The sequence below is a fragment of the Vulpes lagopus genome, chromosome 2 (assembly GCF_018345385.1).
Source record: "Vulpes lagopus strain Blue_001 chromosome 2, ASM1834538v1, whole genome shotgun sequence".
NCBI lineage: Eukaryota > Metazoa > Chordata > Mammalia > Carnivora > Canidae > Vulpes > Vulpes lagopus.
This window is the reverse complement of record NC_054825.1, coordinates 44,757,272-44,778,255: the sequence shown is the minus strand read 5'-3', so window position 1 is coordinate 44,778,255 and position 20,984 is coordinate 44,757,272. Positions and strand designations below refer to the sequence as shown.

The window sequence follows — 20,984 nt, the reverse complement described above, 5'->3', positions numbered from 1 at the left end:
AGATCACTGAAACCCAATATTGCAAAGGTAGTTCCCTACTTAGTAGTCCAAGAGTATTATCATATCTAGTAAAATTACAAACCCTGGTACAAAATAGGCCAAGATTAGGCTAGTATTAACTCTCTAAAATGTATTTCTGATAGTGTTTCAGAAATGAATGCCAAACTTAATGGTAATAAAATGCTAGACATACCAATTTAAATTGTAACTTCAAGGAAAGTATAAATAATGTACAGAAATTGTTCCATTTAATAATACATATGTTTAATCTGAAACCTCAGTTGTATAATCATAAGATTGGAATAGATGATTTCTAATGTCTTTTCTAATATAATAGCTACTATTCTATAAATATAAGTGGTCAATAAACTGAAATGCATGCAGTTCTATGAATCCATGAAGATGCATAAGGCAGTACTGTGCTTGTGTGAGAGTATATTTTAATAATTGTGAATTATTTGGAAACAAGAATAGGTCTCTAATTTTGTATCCCCACAATGCCTTGTTGTATATATAATAAGTCAATAATATTTGTTAAAAGAATGTTGTGAAACACAATTCTCATTAACTGAGGATTAAAGATAAAACCTTTTCATTAAATTTCAACCAATTAACAATTTAAAATGTACTAGCAATTAGCATGTTAATGAGCAGTATAATGAATGAAACTATCTCTTAGATTAGTGGAATTTTTCACAGTATCAGTCATCTTTCTGAGTATCAACAGAATCCTAAATTGTAGAAAACTAGACTATGGTATATTTGAATTTACCAAAGATGCCCTAAAAGTTACTTTTACTTAAAAAAAAATCAAATCCCTAATGCCAGTTTGTTTTCTTGCCATGCATCCATTAATACTAACAAGGGAATAAAAACTGAATTTAAATAGATTTTTGGTTTTAAAAAATAAAAACAGATTTTGATTTGAGATTTTACTTTACAGTTGGAATGCAACTTTCCCATTCTTTTCCAAATTAGGTAATGATGCCAGCCATCATCTATCCCAAAAGAGAAGGAAATTCAGATTTCCCTGTAAACTTCCCAGAATCAAAAACAAACAGCCTAGAAATTTCTTCTTTGAAAAAATAACCTTTAAGAAAATCCTTTATGAGGGAAAGAACATTTATTAACATTTAACTGCATTTCTCTGAAAATAAATTCATTATAATAGCACCTAATCTGGGGGATCCCTGGGTGGCTCAGCGGCTTAGTGCTTGCCTTCGGCCCAGCCCATGATCTTGGAGTCCTGGGATCAAGTCCCACGTCGGGCTCCCTGCATGGAGTCTGCTTCTCCCTCTGCCTGTGTCTCTGCCTCTCTCTCTCTCTCTCATAAATGAATAAAATCTTAAAAAAAAAAACACACACAAAAAAAAAAACAGCACCTAATCCTTACTGATCATTTATATATGCCAAGCAGAGTGCAAAATATATAGTCTAACTCACTTCATTAAAATACAGTCTACCGCTTACAGTTGTTGTTGCCATTCTACAGATACACAGAAGTAGGATGCACAACCTGGCAATTATTATTCCAGAGTTCAAAACACTACACTATTTTGCATGACAGCAGTATTTTGTTTACTATGGACAAGAACTAAATATCATCCTATATACAGTATGCAACCCAGAAGTATTTTATCGTAAAATGACTATCACACAGTGGGTTCTACTTCTTCCTCATCAGTGCTCCCAGGTCAGGCCTTTATCAATTTACATCCATCCCCAATCATCTAAGCTATCTATATGGAAATTCAAAAGTACTTAGCATTACTGTGTGACCTATTGTTTTAAGTGTTCCTAACTAGTAAACTGAAACTTAGTAGTAGATTTCTACTTACTGGCAGATCTCCAAAGTGGTTGCTAACACCAAACACTGAATATTTCCCCCCACTTCAGGACAAAAACTAACAGCACTTCAATCCTTTTCCAGGCAGGGACCTAACAGCATACCTCTGTATGCCTATCTTGTGCATATTCTTGGATTTCGAAACTCGAGGCAAATGACAAGCACGTCTTTCTCTTAAAGAGTCTAACAAATCTTGCAACAAAAAATATTTTACCAAGTCGTAAAATGATTATCTTTGTGCTATTTTGTAGATTCTGCTTACAGGGATCACCTCTTATTCTTATGTCAACTATGGACAAATTCATTAGTATAAATATTTCAATCGATGACTTTGCAAAGTATCCACAGGACCTCTCCCAGGCAGATATCAAGACTGAGCAAGTAGATCGTGAACCAAAGGTAAGATATCTTGTGCAAAAAAAAAAATCTTTTTGCTTCATTAGTAGGCCTACAAAGAAGTCACCCATTTCATCAATTTTAAAATTCCGCTCCTCCAATCCTAAGGAGTTTTTAGAACAATTAGGAATGTCTTTTCTCTAAACAGCTCTCTACTTTTATCTAATTAAGAAACTAAGATTCTACTTAATTTTTGAATAAAAAGAAAAAAGAAAAAAAAGAACTTTAGCTGCTAAAAGTTGAAAACTTAAATCTAATTCTTGCCCCAGTCTGACACTTAACATATACCATGGTCCTAAGAAGCTCTAATTCAGTTGCAGCACCCTTCCTAGAATCCAAGTATTCTAAATCCTGTTCACTAATGTTCTATCCACTACAACCTGTTCCCCTGTGATTCCTCAAGAAATCCCAAAATTCAGCCAACAATCCAAAACCGTTCTTTTCTCCTTTCATAATTACTTATTTGTACTCTGATCATCTTTGTTTCAGACCTTCATTACCTTGTAACTCCATGATTATGTAGTACCTCCACCTCCACAATGAGGTGGACAATCAGGTTATTTACTTACCTAGTCTCCCAAACACCAACAAAATACTGCTGCTTCTCTTGAAAAGAGACAGCAAAATTGAATCCAAAATGCTTTCACTAAAAATTAGAGTTGTCTCAGGATATTAAATGTGTGAACATTCAAGATTTCTGCCAAAAAAATGGTCTCAGGGTAAAAATACAGTAATATATTGTTCTTTTACATTTAATAGAGCTTTTTCCCTGTTCAGATGAAAAAGGCCCTCTCAGTGGACCAATTTCAATATAAAGAATTCAGTCATCATCAATGTAACTCCTTTCAGTAACAATGAGTAACAATAGATGTATTCTAGAGGCTCCATACACCAACATAAGTGAAAATACCTGTCACTTCAATTACCATATTCAAAAAAGGCTATAAATACCAAGATAAATTATATCATAATTAATACTACTAGAGCTTTACAGTCTATAAATTATATGTATACATAAAACAAGTTTTGAAAAGATACACAATAGACTACTAATAGTGCTTGTTCCTGGGGAGTGGGAATCAAGGCATAAAAGGAGGAACTTTAATATTTTACCTTATACACCTGGGTATTATTTGAAATTACCATGTAAGCAAGTCCTTTCATAATTTTTTTAATCCAGTAACTCTCTCCTTTTTTCAAAAACTTAAATAATTCCATTTCAAAACGGTTAACCACCACCCCAGGAAGGAAGGTTTATCCTCTATCTGGTAATATTCCCTCCTATAGTTATATCTATCCTTTGAAAATTCAACCTGATGAAAAATTCATTTTATTTTAGGTAGATATGGCTAACAAGCTTATGTATCCGGTTACCTTAGGCTCCCCTGGTACTACTGGGCCCATCAGTTTTACTAATAGTGTGTTTTGAGAATTTAAGACCTGGTACAATTCTTGAGCTGTTAAGGTGACAAAGGATAGTGTTGCAGAATGGTAAGGTGACACTCTAAGGCACTACTAAGAACACATTCCACTCAAATTCTTTCCCATTCTGACTTTAAAGCTGCTAAAATATACATACCTGTTACTGAAATACAAGTTCCAGCCATCTCATACTTCAAATGGTAATTTCTCAGCAATTTTTAATTTCTCAGCAATTTTCAGTATAGTTTAATGTTGTTCCTAAAGTAAGAACTATTACTCTGTATACTCTGGTGTTTTTTTTTTAATGTACATCAAAATTTGCCCTTTCATCCAACAGCTGTAAAGTCCGATTACCCCTAGCACCACCCTCACCCCATAATTGAATTTTAATGTCTACCTGCCACTGGGTAGCAAATTATATGCTCCATAGGCAGACAGTTCAGAATGTTTCATGTGCACTCCACAGTAAGTGGTAGCTTTGCAGGGAAGCACTAAAATTTACCAGCCCACAGCAAGTGCCTTATAGTTTATAATCAATATTCATTACTAGCCACCTGCCTGGAATTCTTTCTGCCTTGATGTCCTCAGTTCTACAAGAAATTAATTTCCTTTGTAACTAGGTCTCGAAGACTAGCTGAGCTGTTTCTAAAAAAATATGGACATTATGACCTTGTGGGAATTAAAAGATTTTAAGAGCACGTTAGAAAAATCCCCATCATACAATGAAAATCATTAAACAGCTATTAGGAAAAGCAAAAATACCCAGAAGTCACAATATGCTAACACTCCAGCACAAAAACATGAGTCAACTAAACTTCACATATAACAAGTAGAATAAATTTGCCACCCCTCTGCCTCAAAAGATTAAAAAAAAAAAAAAAAAAAAACAGGACAAAGAATTATGGGACACCTGGGTGGTTCAGCGCCTGGTCCTGGGGTCAAGTCCCATATCAGGCTCCCTGCATGGGCCCCACTTCTCCCTCTGCCTGTGTCTCTGCACCTCTGTCTCTCATGAATAAATAAAATATTTTTTAAAATGAATTTATTAGTACCATATGTTTATCGAGAAACAATGGAAGATACCAGAAGGGTTAAGACCAAGTAGGTATGGGTAAGAACTAAAATCAAGATAGAAAAAAATAGGTCATTTCCGGGCAGTGTGGGATGGAGTGGCCAACGGCCTGCAGAACAACATACCTATACCTTAAAGCTATAGGTAACGTAAGAAACATACCTTAAAACATAAGTTTTATTGTGACTACTGCGAAACATACCTCACCCATGACTGACTCTCCATCTGTGAGAAAGACACACTGCAGTGGTAGGAAACACAAAGAGAATGTGAAAGACTACTAGAAATGGATGGAAGAGCAGGCTCAGAGCCTGATCAACAAAACCACCGCTGCACTCCAACAAGGAAAGATACCTCCTACTCCATTCTCTGCTCCTCCTCCTACAGGGGCAATGATCCCACCTCCCCCCAGTCTCCTGGGTCTTCCTCGCCCTGGTATGATGCCAGCCCCCCATATGGAGGGCCCTCCCATGATGCCAATGATGGGCCCTCCTCTTCCTTGGATGATGCCAGTGGACCTGCTCCTGAAATGAGGCCACCTATAGGAGGGCACATGCCAATGATGCCTGGGCCCCCAATGATGAGACCTCCTGCCCGTCCCATGATGATGCCCACTCAGCCAGGAATGACTCAACCAGACAGATAAGGAGAGACAGGAACCTCTTTATATTCATTTTATATTACTTGTTCTACTTCACCAGGAGATCATGTGCTGTGACTCTGGGTGTTCTAACAGCACAAGGAAGACTTGCTTCCACTTCCTATCAAAGAGAGAATAGTTTTTGCAGGGGAGTAGTGGGACAAAAAAAAAAAAAAAAAAAAGGCAATTTTCATTTGTATTGTGAAATGTGAAAATAAAATCATCAACTGTTTGTTAAAAAAAAAGAAAATAGAAAAAAGGACTTAAAAATATACAACTTACATGTTACACACACACAACACTAAAGTACAAAGCTCTTAAAAAGGACTCAAAATCATATTGTGGAAGAAAACAAAGACGAACAACAGAATTCTGAGGGTGGGAATAAAGGAATAAAAGCACATGTTGCCTTAATTATTTAGGTCCCCGTTTTACTGCCTAAAGAAAAAAATGTCTGCTGCTAAAGTATGAAAACAAGATGTACAGCAAGATATACGTGCCTTCAAAGCATTTTACAAGAACCAAGAAAAGGTGGAACTTTTAAGACATTCACTGAACAATTGGAAGAAAATCATATACCTAAGTTTCCTGGTGAAAATCATGTTGCTCAATTTCTAATTCAGGCAACAACTATGAAAATGTCACTACTATGGCATAATCTAATTTTGAAGGTGCAATAAAGTACTGTAGTACTAGTGATATTATCTGCTCTACCATTCGTTCAAAAATAAATATCACTGCAGGGGACCTGGGTGGCAGGCACTGTCAGTTAAGCACCTGAGTCTTAGTTTCCACATAACTCATGATCTTAGGGTTGTGGAATCAGGACCCATGTCAGGGTCTTCTCTTAGTGAGGTTTCTCTCTTCCTCTCCCTCTGCTTCTCCTTGCCTCATGCTCTCTCAAATAAATAAACCTTTAGAAATAGGTAACAGCATTGCTAAAAACATCACTGCTATGCTAAAATTGAAAGCCAACCTGAAAGACTAAGAAGGTTGATCTACTGAAATAGTTTGGAATTAGCATGTTTCGTGTTACCAGCACCAGGCTCCAAAGACCTTAGATGTTTGAGGGTTTGCATGTTAACCAAAAAAATTCATTTTAATTACTTCCTTGTTTCTATTAAAAAGGGGCGAATATCTCCCATATTAGAGATTTCAAATTTCATAATCACTGTAAAACACACAGCTAGCTTTCAGATTAAAAAATAAACCAAGAGAACTGAAAGGATATTAGTGACAAAAAAATGTTATCAAACCCATATCATGTTAGTTATCATGCTAGGTAATTGAGGTATGCACTCTCATTCTAACACGACTCTGCGAGGTGTGTATTCACCTAATTCACAGGTAAGGAAAAAGGGATTAAAAGAATTGCCAAAAATCAGGACTCTAATCCAACATCTCAAGTTTCAAAATTCATAATATAATCCTTTGGTAAAGTGCATGCAAAATAAGGCCCACTGACAGTTTGATTTGAGTAGTACAGTAATTTTAGAAGTCCAACTTGCAGTGTTTTCAGCCAAAGCATGTATTGTATTTTCTAGTTTAGCAAACCGTACTTGCCTAGCTCCTGTGATAAATGAGTTTGCAGCCTCTGCTTTAAAACATGTTAACAAAAAGAATAAAAACAAGTGAACAGCTGCTCTGCTTGCCTTTCCATTCCTAGAAGAGGTGTGGCTTTGACCAATGGTTGTCCTGGGGACTAGGTTCTATAATCCCATATCTGAGGATATCTATAAGTAGAGAGAATCGTGGAAATATTTTCAGTGGAGACTGCTCTGCCTTCTATGGAGCATTCTAGAAATTTGTGGGTGTATCTTTGGTTGACACATGATTGAGACGGCACTACTAGCCTCTAGTGAGCCAAGACCAGAGATCCTCAACATCCCACAAAGTAGGAAATGTCTTACATGTACCTCTTCCTACACAACTTTCAAATGGCATTCAAGATCAAAAAGTTGTTCTGAGCCTAGAACCTGTTTTATTTTTTTTTCCTGTTTTAAATATAACACACAAAGTATTCTTAAATGGTTTAATCATCACTCAATTTTCCAGGAATGCAATTACCATGTAAAGTAAGAATAGACTGGACTTTGTTTCATTTGCAACTTCACCAAAAGTTGTTCACCTTCTCAGAAAATGATATTATCAGTAGCCGTGCCACTGTGGTATTTGTGTCACCTTTACAGCAGGACAACATCAGTCTGCATTTGTAGCTGTCACATTCTTGGTTCTTGTATATATGAATATAAATGGTAGGCTACCTCATTGCCTTCCTGTGCAGCCATGCCTGAACATTTGGACTGAACCAAGTATTTTATTATTATTTTCCCCTTTATGTTACATTTACGTCACTGCATTTTTCTTTTAAATTGTAGGTAGGGTAAAACATCTATGAATTTCATTCAGGGTTGTAAAGGAGAGTCACAAAAATGTATTAAGAAACATGACATAATGGGATCCCTGGGTGGCTCAGTGGTTTGGCGCCTGCCTTTGGCCCAGGATGTGATCCTGGAGTCTGGGGATCGAGGCCCGCGTTGGGCTCCCTGCATGGAGCCTGCTTCTCTTTCTGCCTGTCTCTGCTTCTCTCTCTCTGCCTTTCTCTCTCTCTCTGTCTCTCATGAATAAATAAAATCTTTAAAAAAAAAAAAAGAAGATAAGAAACAGGACACAAAATATGCTTGACTTTCCCTTCTGTCGTCTATCTAGGGCAAGGAGGGGATGGGGACAAGGGATAATAGGATGTTCCTATACCCAGATTTAACTGGAGATGACAGCAGTACTGGGAAGCACACTTCAAAGATTACAGAAATTCAATATCAGCCTTCCCAGGAGAGGGGGGATGATTCAGTGAAACAGTCTTAAAAAAATTAATAGGGGCACCTGGGTGGCTCAGTCAATTAAGCATCCAACTCTTGATTGTGATTCAGGTCATGATCTCAGGCTTGTGAGATCAAGCCCACGGTTGGGCTCCATGCTGGGTGTGGAGACTGCTTAAGATTCTCTCTCACCCTCTGCCCCTTCCCCACCTCTAAAAATAGTAACAAAATAAAATGTACATTCTAAGATATAATCATCATTTGTCAGAAAAACCAACCTTGAAATAATCTTGCCCTTCTCATTAGCACTTTACTTTCCTCTTCAATTTCCTATGAACCACCAGAGTTGCAGTTAACCTATAAGGGTAAATACTTTTATAAAGTACAGGGCCCTGTAACTCAAAGATATACGTACATGCCACTTTACAAAATAGCAGGTTATAAAGCACTTTCCCACAAATTATCATCTAATTTAATGAAAACCCTATGGATTATTATACTAATTTTAAAAATAGAAACCACAGCAACTAAAATGGAAATAGGAATTCAAGGCTACTGCCAAATCCAGGGCTTTTTCTACTCAACTACACTGTCCTACAAAATAACATTTTTAACCCAGTTTTTATTTACATTTTATATTTATAGTGGGGACAGAGTCTATCAGTTTATTTATCCTGTAATATGGTCTCCAACTGAGTGTTAGACATCAAATTTATACTAATTTTCTAGTTTCATAAAAATCATGATTTTGAACACTTCTTAAAACTGCCTTAAATATACTTCAAATAAATATGTGTAAGTATAGGTATGATTATGAATAGAATCTCAAGCAGACTCCATGCCAAGAGCAGAGTCAGATGGGGCTCAATCCCAGGACCCCAAGATCATAACCTGAGCCAAAAACCAAGAGTCAGGGACGCCTTGGTGGCTCAGCGGCATGATCCTGGTCCTGGGATCAAGTCCCACATCGGGCTCTCTGGGAGGAGCCTGCTTCTCCCTCTGCCTATGTCTCTACCTCTTTGTGTCTCTCATGAATAAATAAAATGAAAATCTTTAAAAATAAAGAAAACAAAACCAAGAGTCAGACTATGTCACCCAGGTGTCCCCACCCTGGAACCTAGTAATTCTTATTATTATTATTTTTCTAGCTGCCTCACCCTGGCTCAAACCAAAAGGACATAAGGTAAAATCTCTTATACTGAATTACTAATATACAGCAACACACCTCTGGTCAAAGGCCTTGTAACTAAAACTCATGAAACCATGATTTTTTTTTTTTAGTATTAAAACTGTAAAAAAAAAAAAAAAAAAAAAACTGTAAAAAATCACATCCCTCAACTGCAGAGCTAACATCTGCTTTCTCACTCTCTAAATCAGGTGGTTATAATTCAGGAAGTGAAAATTAGAACAGAGCCCACTAGGAAAATGGTTTGTGGCCAGTCACATCTTCATTCATATACTTCTCTTCTTCCAAGCCAAGAACGCAAATATATTGCAAGCCCCAGGGTAAAAATCTGAAAAAGGACAATCCTTGAACAGCCCCAGTATCATCTTTATCATATGCCCTCAGACAACAGTGCCCTAAATTTTAAAAGATTTTAGGTAAGGGGAGAAGAGGGTGGGGAACTGCTAAAAACAAAAAAACAAAAACAACAAAACAATCTGGAAGCTTGTGCTCATATCCTTCCTGAAAATAGCTTCAATTTTTAAAGAATAAATAAAAAACCCTACTTTGTCATATAAAACAGAACTGAAGAAAACCTATCTAGAAATGTGATGTAACCAAAACAAAACACTACCCTAAAATATATTTTCTCATACAAAATTTGCAATATGGCAATATGCACATTTTAATGACAATTTTGGTCATATTAAAACTACTTTAAAAATATTTCTTTTAATACACAAAACTCATCAAATTACAATAAGTTTTGTCACTTAAATTCTAAAACAGAGAACCAAAATAGAAAAAAAAAAAAAAAGACATTCTTCTAATGTTGCAAATTTAGCAAATAAAAATTCTTCGCTATCTGAAATTCAAATGTAACTGAGCATCCTACATCGTATCTGGCAACCTTATACTCTGAACTAATCAAAGTGAGCTTTCACCTCTACCAAAGTATTACAGCACTCAAAGAACAGGCTAGGGCTTCGGTCACAGCAGAATTTTGACCAATGAAGTCTTAAAGAGTTAGTCTGGACGTGCTCTATTCCTGTTGATAAGACTTTAAGAGCTGACATTTACCATATAAAAGACAAAGCCTATTTTCTAAGAGCCAGTTGTTAAACTTTTATACTAGGCACATGCAGTATAAACTCTTATGAAGTTTATGCTTCTGTGTAAAATACAAATTGGAAAGAAAAGTTTCATAGCATAGGTTTTTGATAACTAAACAAAAAAAGTTGTCTGTGAAGGTTATAATAAACAGAATCCTATTCTTAGTGTTACAGGTGGACCCTAAAAGCTACTTTAATGGATTCCAAAGTTAATCTGCCATTTTTCTTGAATTCATCATCATAGAATTTTACTGTTAAAAACAAATTTCTGACCTTTAGAAACTTCTGGAAATCCATTTCACTCCCTCTTCATTTCCATAAAGGTTTTTCCTCCTATTACGGAGCTGTTAAGCCAAGTACATCTAAGTACTAGATGTAAAAGAAAGTCCTCCCTTTTGTTTTATGAGGTCCCTCTCCTCCCAACCAGCTCTTTGCCCTACTTATAAATGGCTCTGACAATGAGTGAGTGCAAACAACTATTCTGCTAGTTTCATTAAAATCATCTTAATACTCAACCTACCCTTTTCTTCCTCATGCTCTAGGCTACTGCTCTTCAATACAGCCCATTCATCTTTGGAGACTGCCTAATTCCCTTACTTCATTTACACTGCTACCTTGAAGGTATTAATAGAGAATCCCATCCCCCTAGTGCTCCCTTTCCCTAAATTTAGCTCCTTCAGGCTTTTCTAATAATTCTTATGGAACCATCAATGTAGAATTATCTGCATTTTATCTCAAATGTGGTTGGAAAGTGTTCATAATTATTTGGAGTTCTATCCTAGTAAAAAAACAGTAAACTGTCAGTAGTACCATAATTTTGATATGCGATCACTAGGTTATTTGTCTAAGGGTAATTCAATGACAGTTCCCTGCAAGTTATTTGAAACCTCCTTATATTTGCTCTTTTCTAAGTAGCAGTTTCCTGGTTTGCATTAAGGCCACTTATTTCATCTTCCTTGGTGAATGATTTGATATTCACCATTAACAAATATAATTTCAATGCTGGAGCTGCTATGCTATTTTTCCAGTTGTTCCCCGATGGTTTCTAAGGTCCTAAACTTGTATAATCAAAAAATCCTAAGTTAAACTTAACATATTCCTTCAATCTATGGACTGAAAAGTGTTTCAAGGGTGCCTCACTGGCTCAATCAGTAGAGCATGTGACTCCAGATCTCAGAGTTTTGAGTTCGAGCCTCACCTTGGGTGTTGAGATTACTTTAAAAGTATTTAAAAGAAAGAGAGAGGAAACAGGAAGAGAAAGAAAAGTATTCAGATAGTTGCCAACACAGAACAAGGACATATTGTTGCCCTTTTTTCTCTAAGCAGCGTCTAAAAATGAGTAAACTTGCTACTCTAGGATCTGCTTCTGCTTTCCTTTTCCCTTTTCCTGTGGCCAGTGCTCAAGTTATTCTGTCGTCACCAGCAAAGTGCCTCAAACAAGGGTATCAGAGTAAGCATTCAGCTCTGAAATAACAGGTAGTACTCCCAGCCCTGTACTCAACCAGTAACTCAAAGGCAGGGACTAGGGAATAAGGAACCTAAGTTCTAATTTAAAAGGACTATAGGGGTCCCTAGGTGACTCAGGTGGTTAAGCATCCGACTTCTAATTCTGGCTCAGGTCATGGTTTCAGAGCCCTGAGATCAAGCCCTGCGATCAAGCTCTGCATTGGGTGCTGTGCTCAGTGGGAAGTCGGCTTGAGATTCTGTTCTCTCTCTCCCTCTGCCCCTCCACACTCCCCCCTCCCGTGCTCTCTCTCTCAAATAAATCTTAAAAAAAGAAAAGGACAACATACTAGAAAACTTATGCTTTGATTATGATACTCAAATTACTATAGCTTCCCCTAAGTCCCAAGTTCAGATAGGGAAAAAAAATCAATATTCTATAACTAATGGCTAATGTATTAATTCAACAATACTATATTTTCCTTATTAACAGTACATGTTGATATTACTGACAAATGCCTCACGAAAATCCTTATCGTGTTTACAATATCATCATATTGTTCCAGACTAACATGGCATATAAAAAATAAAACAAAAAAACCTAAAACCACTCCATAGTAGAAAATGCTGTTGTGTCTCATCACCCATTAATGAATTATGAAATTGAGATACAAGGTCACAATAGCTTTCTTTATATACATTACAGAGTGCAGACATTGTACAAAATGTTATAGACTTATGCATATACTCAGTCACAAAATCTGTATTTCTGGATCACAAACAAAAGTGTGAAAGTCTTTTTCTAAAGAGCTTTTATATTTTTAGAATCATTTCAACGTAACTGTGAACCAAATTTTTTCTATTTTACTAATATAAGCTAATCTCTCCTAACTGCATTTCAACATGTAGAAAATTTTAGTTTGTAATGTTAATTTTTCAGGTTATGTTTAAATAAGCAGCAAGGATGTAGTTATAACTCTTGAAACTAGATGATGAGTATGAGTTTATTATATTACTATTTTTTATATGTTTGAAATTCTAACAAAAATATAAAAAAAGAAACAAGGAAATGGGTCTATTTAAATACAAAGAAATATAATGAATAAATTTATAAATTGAGACTTGAACATATTGTTTCTAAGGACTATAAATCTAGGAACTTTCTTAGATTTAATTCAGGTAATACTTGCATTGCCTTGTTCAAATATAATGGAAAGGTTTAGAGGTCTAAAAAAAAATACATAAGAGACAGGAGAAAGTCATAAATACAATTATTCATGTGTGCCTCACTGTCTCTTCATTGCCTCTACAATAGTCAACTACTTTTCAACTAATAGAAAGAACACAAAATATCTACCTACCTGGCAGTGATTTTATTTCTTAAAATGTTTCATTCAGACTGGCAATTTTCCCAGTGAGTTTAGTATAAGAGCTCTATAACACACCATTCTGCCTTCCTTGAAACAAAACTACAAATGTCTGAAGTAGGTTTACAAGGCAGTTAAACAGTACCTGCCTCAAAATCAGTTTTTCTTATTTCCAAAAAGTTAGGTTTCTAAACACTTATTAAAACATAAAGCATTCTCTCTCTAGGCCCTTTACTCATTAGAGGTACCTAAGCTGTAAGGTCAATAGAATTGTGTAATTTTAGAACTGGAAGAGAGTTTAGACATTATCTAGTCAAAGTGGTTTTCAAATACTATATCAGGAAGAAAAGAGAATCAATGGCATAACAATTTATATACACAAGCACACTCATGTTTCTTACTACAGCATTGTACATATGGAACATTTTCCTTTATTAGTATTCTATCAGAAAAGGACTTGATGTTTTGTTTTGTACAGTACTTTATACTCAATCACTTTTAAAATGTGAGTATAGGGCAGCCCTGGTGGCGCAGCAGTTTAGCGCCGCCTGCAGCCCGGGGTGCATTCCTGGAGACCCAGGATCGAGTCCCATGTCCTGCTTCCAGCATGGAGCCTGCTTCTCCCTCTGCCTGTGTCTCTGCCTCTCTCTCTCTCTCTCTCTCTCTGTCTTTCATGAATAAATATTTCAAAAATAATAAAATAAAATAAAATGTGAGTATACATTTGGATAGGATTAAAACTATTGGTACTATCTGTAACTTCACGTTTTCTGATAATAGAAACTGACATAATATATAGAACCTTAACACTTTCAGAGTGATTTCAACATCATCTCATTTATAGGTCATTGTCCAGTCAATTTGAAGCAATTCTTGGATTTAACAATGATATAAACTAAGATAAAACAAAGGGAAACAAACCATATCTAAACTGATATATTTCTGAAAAATACCATAAAATATACCATAAGCTTCTAGTAATTAGGATTATTTGGAAAGAAAGCCAGTCTTAAAACATTCCATAATTGTTTTCAGAAATGCAAAAGAATACCATTCACTACTTTTTAGTACAAGGAACTTAACAGAAGAGAATTCCATCAAAGCTAACCACAATCTGTTTTAATGAAGACAGGACTGGGTTTTTAAGCTTGAAATATAACAAAAACAAGAAACAAAACAAAACAACCAGCAGGTAGGTGAGGAACATTTAACACGTCTCCCACTAACTTATTGTATGCAAATAAAAGTAGATACTTATGAAATTCTTTAAACCTCATTTCTATACAGACAGACCAATTAATAGTTCTGAGCAATCAGGTCAAAATAACCTCACTTAGGTTCATAAGAACAAACAAAAAGTTAGGCCTACTCTCCGTTTTAGATAACATAGTAAACTGGAATTAGGTACAAATCTTGACTCCCTCTCCTAAATTGAATAAATTCTTGAAAAACAGATAATGGTGTACACAGAAATGTTTTTACATAAAATTACTGCAATATTTCACTTTAAACTTAGTTAGATTACATACTTATATATGTATATGCCTATAAAACTAACAATTTATAAATCAACTTATTTTACTGGAGAGGTTTCCTTCCTTACCAACTAAAATTAGGAATTCTGAAAAAAAAAATCCACAAAAACCTCACAAACAAGTTTAAAAAGGCATTTATCTAAGTGCTTAAAATTAAACTCCATGTTATCAATGGTATTTTTAAAAATTCACATGATAATGTTTTGTTTAGAAAGACACACTGAAAGTCAAGCCAATTGTTCACAGGAGGTGATTTTGTACCATTTTTTTAAACACTGATGTGTGAATTTACTTTAAAAGTCCCTGCTCTATTTACTTTCTGACAGATTCTATTTTTCCAGATGCTCAAGTGAAGATCTATTCCTCAGTTTTACATCCTACTTTTCTCCTTGTACTACTGAAAGCTTTCTTCTCTTTCCATTTCTCTTAGAACTTCAGTCTCTACTTCTGATGCTGTCTAGATTGTTACAAATGCAGATAAATTTTCATAGAATTCACCTCTTCCAAAACTTATTTGCATAATTTTACCCAAACTTTTATTGAACATCTGCACAATATCCAATAGTCATTATTTTTCTACATATTTCATTTGTGTAGACGTTAGCTAGTTACCTTCCCAGTCTTACAAACAAAAACTTTTACATAGATCCAGCAAAGTATCAGATTTTACATACATCTTACTTTGAAAAAGTACCTCAAATTAAGTAAATAGTTTACCTTTTTTGGAAAAAATGTTCATTTTGTGAGAGCACTTATCTGATCATATCTGTTCATCTTTGCAGCCCTAAACAATGACTTTTATTTAAAATAATAATAATAAAGACAATACAGCAACATTTTGCCTTTTATTAATGTCTAAAGATATGTTCCACTAGAGAAAATATTTCATGTCAAAATTGTATTGAGGTAGAAGAAGGGGATTCCTTCAAGATAAAATAGTCCAATTTCTTATGAGGATTTGTAGAACTCAAAAGTCAGACCTGCAATGATCTTCACTCTTAATTTACGGCAAATGTTTGGACTGTGGAGCACATTTATGTTTAAGGGCTTTTATTTCCTCGTTGTTGTTTTAAACCTTGGTGTATTAACAAGTCAGCTCTAGTAAGTCTGACAACACAAAAACCCAATCTGCATCTCTTTCTGATTTGAATCCAGTAACCCTGAAAAACAAAGACTAAGAGCCCAGGAGCAATCCTGACTCAGTAACATGGCCTTTCAACCCTAGACCCAAGACCCAATTTCTCATGCTAGGTGCTCCATTTTATCAGTAGTGACATTTGTTAGTTGCCTAAGAGACTGGAGGCTTATAACCTCCTTAGGAAATGCTTTATTCCAAGGCAAACTATGTCTTCTGGTCATTTAAAATCTTATTTGGATTAATTATGTTAAGATCTCTTTGCTAGACATCTGGCATGTCATTTGCGCCACAGATGCTGTAGGTAACATCTGTCTTCTGCCACTCATTTCAGTTCACCCAAAGAAGATGCACAATGAATAGCAAATACATGTCTAAAAACATACTCAGAGAGAGAAAACTGCCAAACTACTGAAGCAAACAGCACTTGACAGAAAAGAAAAAACATTTGTGAATCGTCTATTGCTAATACTGGCACTGTTACAAATGACAACATTCACAACTACCTAGTATCACCCAAGCAAAATGGTTTCTTAAAATTTAGCTCATTAATAATAAAATTCATTAGACTCCTGATTTTCTCCCACTAAGCAGTGTTAATTATCCAATTTTATATTTTCAGTATGAACATATTACATTTTTACACTCCACTCCACATTCGTTCATCAGTTAACATCTCCAACACTCCCACTGTGTGCCAGGCACTACACTCCACTTCTCTTTTTCACAACAGTGGGATTCCATGAAAACACAATACCTAACCCATATGAAAGATATTTAGTTCAAAAGGAAGCCATGAAATCTCCCCAACAATAAAATGGAAATACAAACTTTCTCACTAGAATGTGCAATTGCAGAGGCAGCGCAGCTGGTCACTTAAAGTTACATAAGCAAAAGCACAAATCTCTCTGTTCAGGGCCTTCAAAATGGCCTACTTAATTTTATTGAAGATAGTGAGCAACATTAACAATTAGGTGTTCAACATATACATGATGAAAAACAATTAATAATGCTACTTTTTAATAGATAGTAACAGTAACCGCCAAGGCTATATAACAAGCAAATATTTAGTACATATAGTTACTGTTATGCTACATAATGCAGCATATGGCACATACAGTAACATATAGTAACACATGTTACATACAGTAAAACAAGTGTTACATATAGTAAAAACTCACTCCCTACTGAAACTCACTATACCCAGGCAGAAATCTAAGCTTTCTAGCCATTTTCTCACAATCTCTGCATCATCCCTAGGAGACTGGCATTATTATAAACTTCCTTTTACAGATGATAAAGCTGAGGTTTGGAAGTATTAAGCACTTTATACAAGATCACTTAACTAGAAGAGCTGGGACTCAAACCCAGGTCTATCACAATCCAAAGTCTGTGGTCTTGATCTCTATATAATACCGTTTGGTTTATCCTCATTCAATTTTAATTTTAAAGTCTAAAGTTTTTAATGCCTTATCAGAAAGGTTTACTTTTTAAAACAAATTTCTTCCTTTAAAACGAATTACATTTTTCTTGATAAATACAAAAACCAGTATCTTAGCTAAGGATTTTACTTGAAACTGTGGCCCTACAAGTCTAAATATTTGGATGAGAAAGTCTTAAGTCTGTAGGGTTATGAGTCACAAACTGAGAAGCAAGATGCCTTGAGAGTCCTCGATCCAAATTCTTCATTTTAGGAATAATGAAAGAGACCTTTTGAAAAACATTTATAATCAGTCTAAACTACTACATACCTAATCCAGAAACACTTAGGTTTGATGGTGGTGGTGTTTTGTTTTTTCTAAACCATCATTTTAAATAAATAATCTAACATTTTGACATCATACCAAGCATGGTATGCATTGTTGATGCACTGTAAGAAAATACAAACTTCATGACCAGATATCAGTCTCTTATACTGCTGTTACCAGTTGAAAGCATGAATCTTATAAAGCATGTTACAGAAAGCCATAAAATGGCATCCTGACCTATATGGACTCACACACTCACAAAAACAGTCATTTCTTCTTAAATTAAATTTACATACATTTGGGTCAACTACAAGCTCAGCTTCACTTCACCAGTCAGGTCATATGACTGAATTCAAGCTCATTTCAAGGAAAAGCTGCACTATGCTGTATTTAGAACACATCTCACTGAGAATAGCCAGTCAAATCTTTGGTAAGCCTATCCAGAAACATTGCTTTAGTTGCTAAGAAACTACAATTTTGCCGTATTATAAATCACTGAAAGAAGCTAAACCACAGCACAGAGATTAAACAGGTTAAGATCAAGAATCTCTCACCTACCCGGCCAGATGAAACCGTGCTATTCCCACAAATCAAATAGCTGAAATCAGTATCAGGCTCCTTTTAAGTCATATTCTTAACACAGGCTAAAAACTAATGAAACGAAAATCAGACTTTACTCTGCGTTCCACCGTGGCCGCATGCTTTGGGGGAAACTGACAAAATATCCACAGACTTCACAAATTCCATGCTAGACGTGGAAAAAATATTTCCTTCCTAACCCCTGCAGTGAGCATTCAAGACCATGCAACATACGTAAGATTTGATCAGTGCAATCTGGTACAACACACACTTTTTATTTAACTGATGGTGCTCTTTCAATACTTTATGGATGTATTTTCATCGCGATCTTCAGCATTTTAAGCTCACACTCTCCATGGACAGCTTAACTCCACTGGCTCAATCACTGATTTTTTTTTTTTTTTTTAACGAACGCCCATTAAATTTCAACTATCCTAACGAGAGTAATCCTAAATTGTTCTAGTATAACGAGACACTGGAGAATTAGCAAAAGTAATTTCTAGTTCACTCCAGTAGGGACTTCTCATAAATTCTTCCCTATATATAAAAAAAATTTTTTTTAATTAAATTTTTTAAAAATCTCTTAAAGGCCGCTTCCACACCACAAAAGCAGAAACTAGTTCCTAGTACTTTTCGCCTCCGAAAGACCAAGTCAGCAGCTGAACTGCATGCAACAGCTTCGCCAATATGCAGAATATTTTCTGCCTGGATTCCCCCCCCCCGCTCCCCCTCCCCTTGCAGCATCACCGTTTCCCCCATCTTCTCTACAGAGCTCCCAAACTGCATCAACCTGATGGTCTCCCCACTATTCCCTGCACGCACGCAGCTCAGGAGCTGCTCCTGTGGTCCTCAGAGAAAAAAATAACGCCTGTTCTGCTTTGCAACTTTTAAGGTCCTCTCCAAACGCGCGGCGTCCAGATCCCGCCCGCCGTCTGCAGCCACGGAGTCCGCCCCGCCGACCAGGGCAGGTGCAGGTCGGCCGCCGGGCCTTCCGGGGCGCGGGGGGGGGGCTGCTGACCCACGGAGCCCCCGACACATCCCCCGCACCGCGACCCCGCATCGCAGCCCCGGCTTCCCGCCGTCTACTCCCTTCCCTGAGGCTGACTCGGCCCCATCCCCACCTCTGCACCGGGGGCACCTGGCTGCTCTAATAAATACTCCCCCCCCCCACCTTTCTCCCCCATCCTTTGCTCATTTTTCCTCTCCTTATTTAGAAACTCCGTTCCGCTCTCCCCACCGCTACCCCAGAATGCCCAACACTCCACCCTCCTTAGCAAACCCAGCCCTCTTCCCCACCTCGTAGCAGCCACAGCTGCTCCTCTCTGCGCACCCCTCCCCGCAGCCAGCCCACCACCTTAGCTTTCCCACCTACCTCCCCTCCCCCCCTCCCCGGGGCTCCCGTACGCGGCTCAGGATGCTTCAGGACTCCCCTCCCCTCCCCCCACCGCGGAGTCTCCCTTATTTTTCAGGCTGTCACCGGCCTCGCGGGCCACCCCCCCCCGCCCTGCAGAATCCTGCGTGACCCCGGTGCCCGGGACCCCCCCCCCGCCGCGTCCTCCCGGGGAGCCCGGCGGAGACACCGCTGCCGCCGCCCGGAACACGGACACCGTCTCGAGCAGCGGCGCCCCCTCGCCATCCGCCCCCGCTACTCCAGCTCCCCGCGCCGGCTCCCCGGCGTCCCCGCCCCGGCCCGGAGCGCCGAGCCCCACGCCGTGCGGCCGGCTCCCCGGACTCCCGGCCGGGTGTCCCCCGCGGGCGCGCAGCCCCGCCGGCCCCCGCCGCCCCCGGCCCCCGCCCGGCCCGCCCCCGGCCCCGCGCTCACCGTTCTGAGCGGCGCCCGGCCCCGGGAGGAGGGAGCCAGAGACCAGCAGCAGCGAGAGGGCCAGCGCGCTGGGGAGCGACGAGCCCGACATCCTCCCTGCGGAAGACCGAACAGCGAATGGGCCGGGGCCGGAGCCGGGGCCGGGGAAGGGAGGGGAGGGAGGGAGGGGGCGGGCGAGAGCGCGAGGGAGTGAGCGAGGGAGGCAGCAACAGCCCGGCTCCGTCCTTCTCCGTCCTCCTCCTACCGCCGCAGCGCCCAAGCCTCGCGAGATCTCCGCTCCGGGCCCGTGGGCGGCTAAGGAGCGACGGCGGCAAGGCTCGCGAGAAGAGGCCCCCTCCCCACCATCCCCCGCGCGCGCCCGCCCCTCGGCCTCGGCGTCCCGCCCCTGCGCGGGCTGATTGGCGGGGAGCGAGGTGAGTCACGTGCCGAGGGCGACTCAGGCCACGTGACGGGGGAGGCGGGGCTCCCCGGGGGCGGGCCCGCACCCGGGAGGAAGCTCCGGGGAGGCCGTGCGCTTCCTCCTCTGCCCCAGCCTCGCCTTTGCTGGAGCTCGTGGCCGCAGGATCTGATGCACCGCCGTGGTTTTACGCCTTCCCCTCATTGTCTGCAATCAAAGTCCTGCGGTTTCCTCCTTCTGCACCGTGACCTCAGACGCCCCCGGGACACCTGGTTCCAGCCTTCCCGCTGACCCCTGGGTCTCAGCGTGGTCCTCGCCGAGCCCCGTGTCACCTTGTGCTTCCTGCGTCCACATCTGCTCCCGCCGCCTGAGATGGCCTCTTTATTTATTTTTTTTTCCGCGCGCTTCTCTTCCTCCTCCCCGGTTTTGACCTTATTTTTTAGTTCCATAGGCTCTCAGGGCCTGAAGTTCAGGTGGCCTAATTGC

The 20,984-nt window shown here is 38.8% G+C and overlaps 1 protein-coding gene and 1 pseudogene across 2 annotated transcripts in view; one reads left to right on the top strand and one right to left on the bottom strand.

Moving 5' to 3' along the window:
* Positions 1-20,510, bottom strand: part of NPTN (neuroplastin) — a 68,787-nt gene extending 48,277 nt beyond the window's left edge. Inside the window, exon 1 of one of the 2 annotated variants that reach the window (XM_041742596.1) lies at positions 20,102-20,510. In XM_041742596.1, the coding sequence (XP_041598530.1) occupies positions 20,102-20,192 (91 nt within the window). In that variant the 5' untranslated portion in view covers positions 20,193-20,510. The remainder of the gene's footprint in view (positions 1-20,101) is intronic. The other variant, XM_041742595.1, reaches the window with a different exon arrangement.
* On the top strand, positions 2,138-7,905 carry LOC121484548 (annotated as a pseudogene).
* Positions 20,511-20,984: the final 474 nt, after the last annotated feature.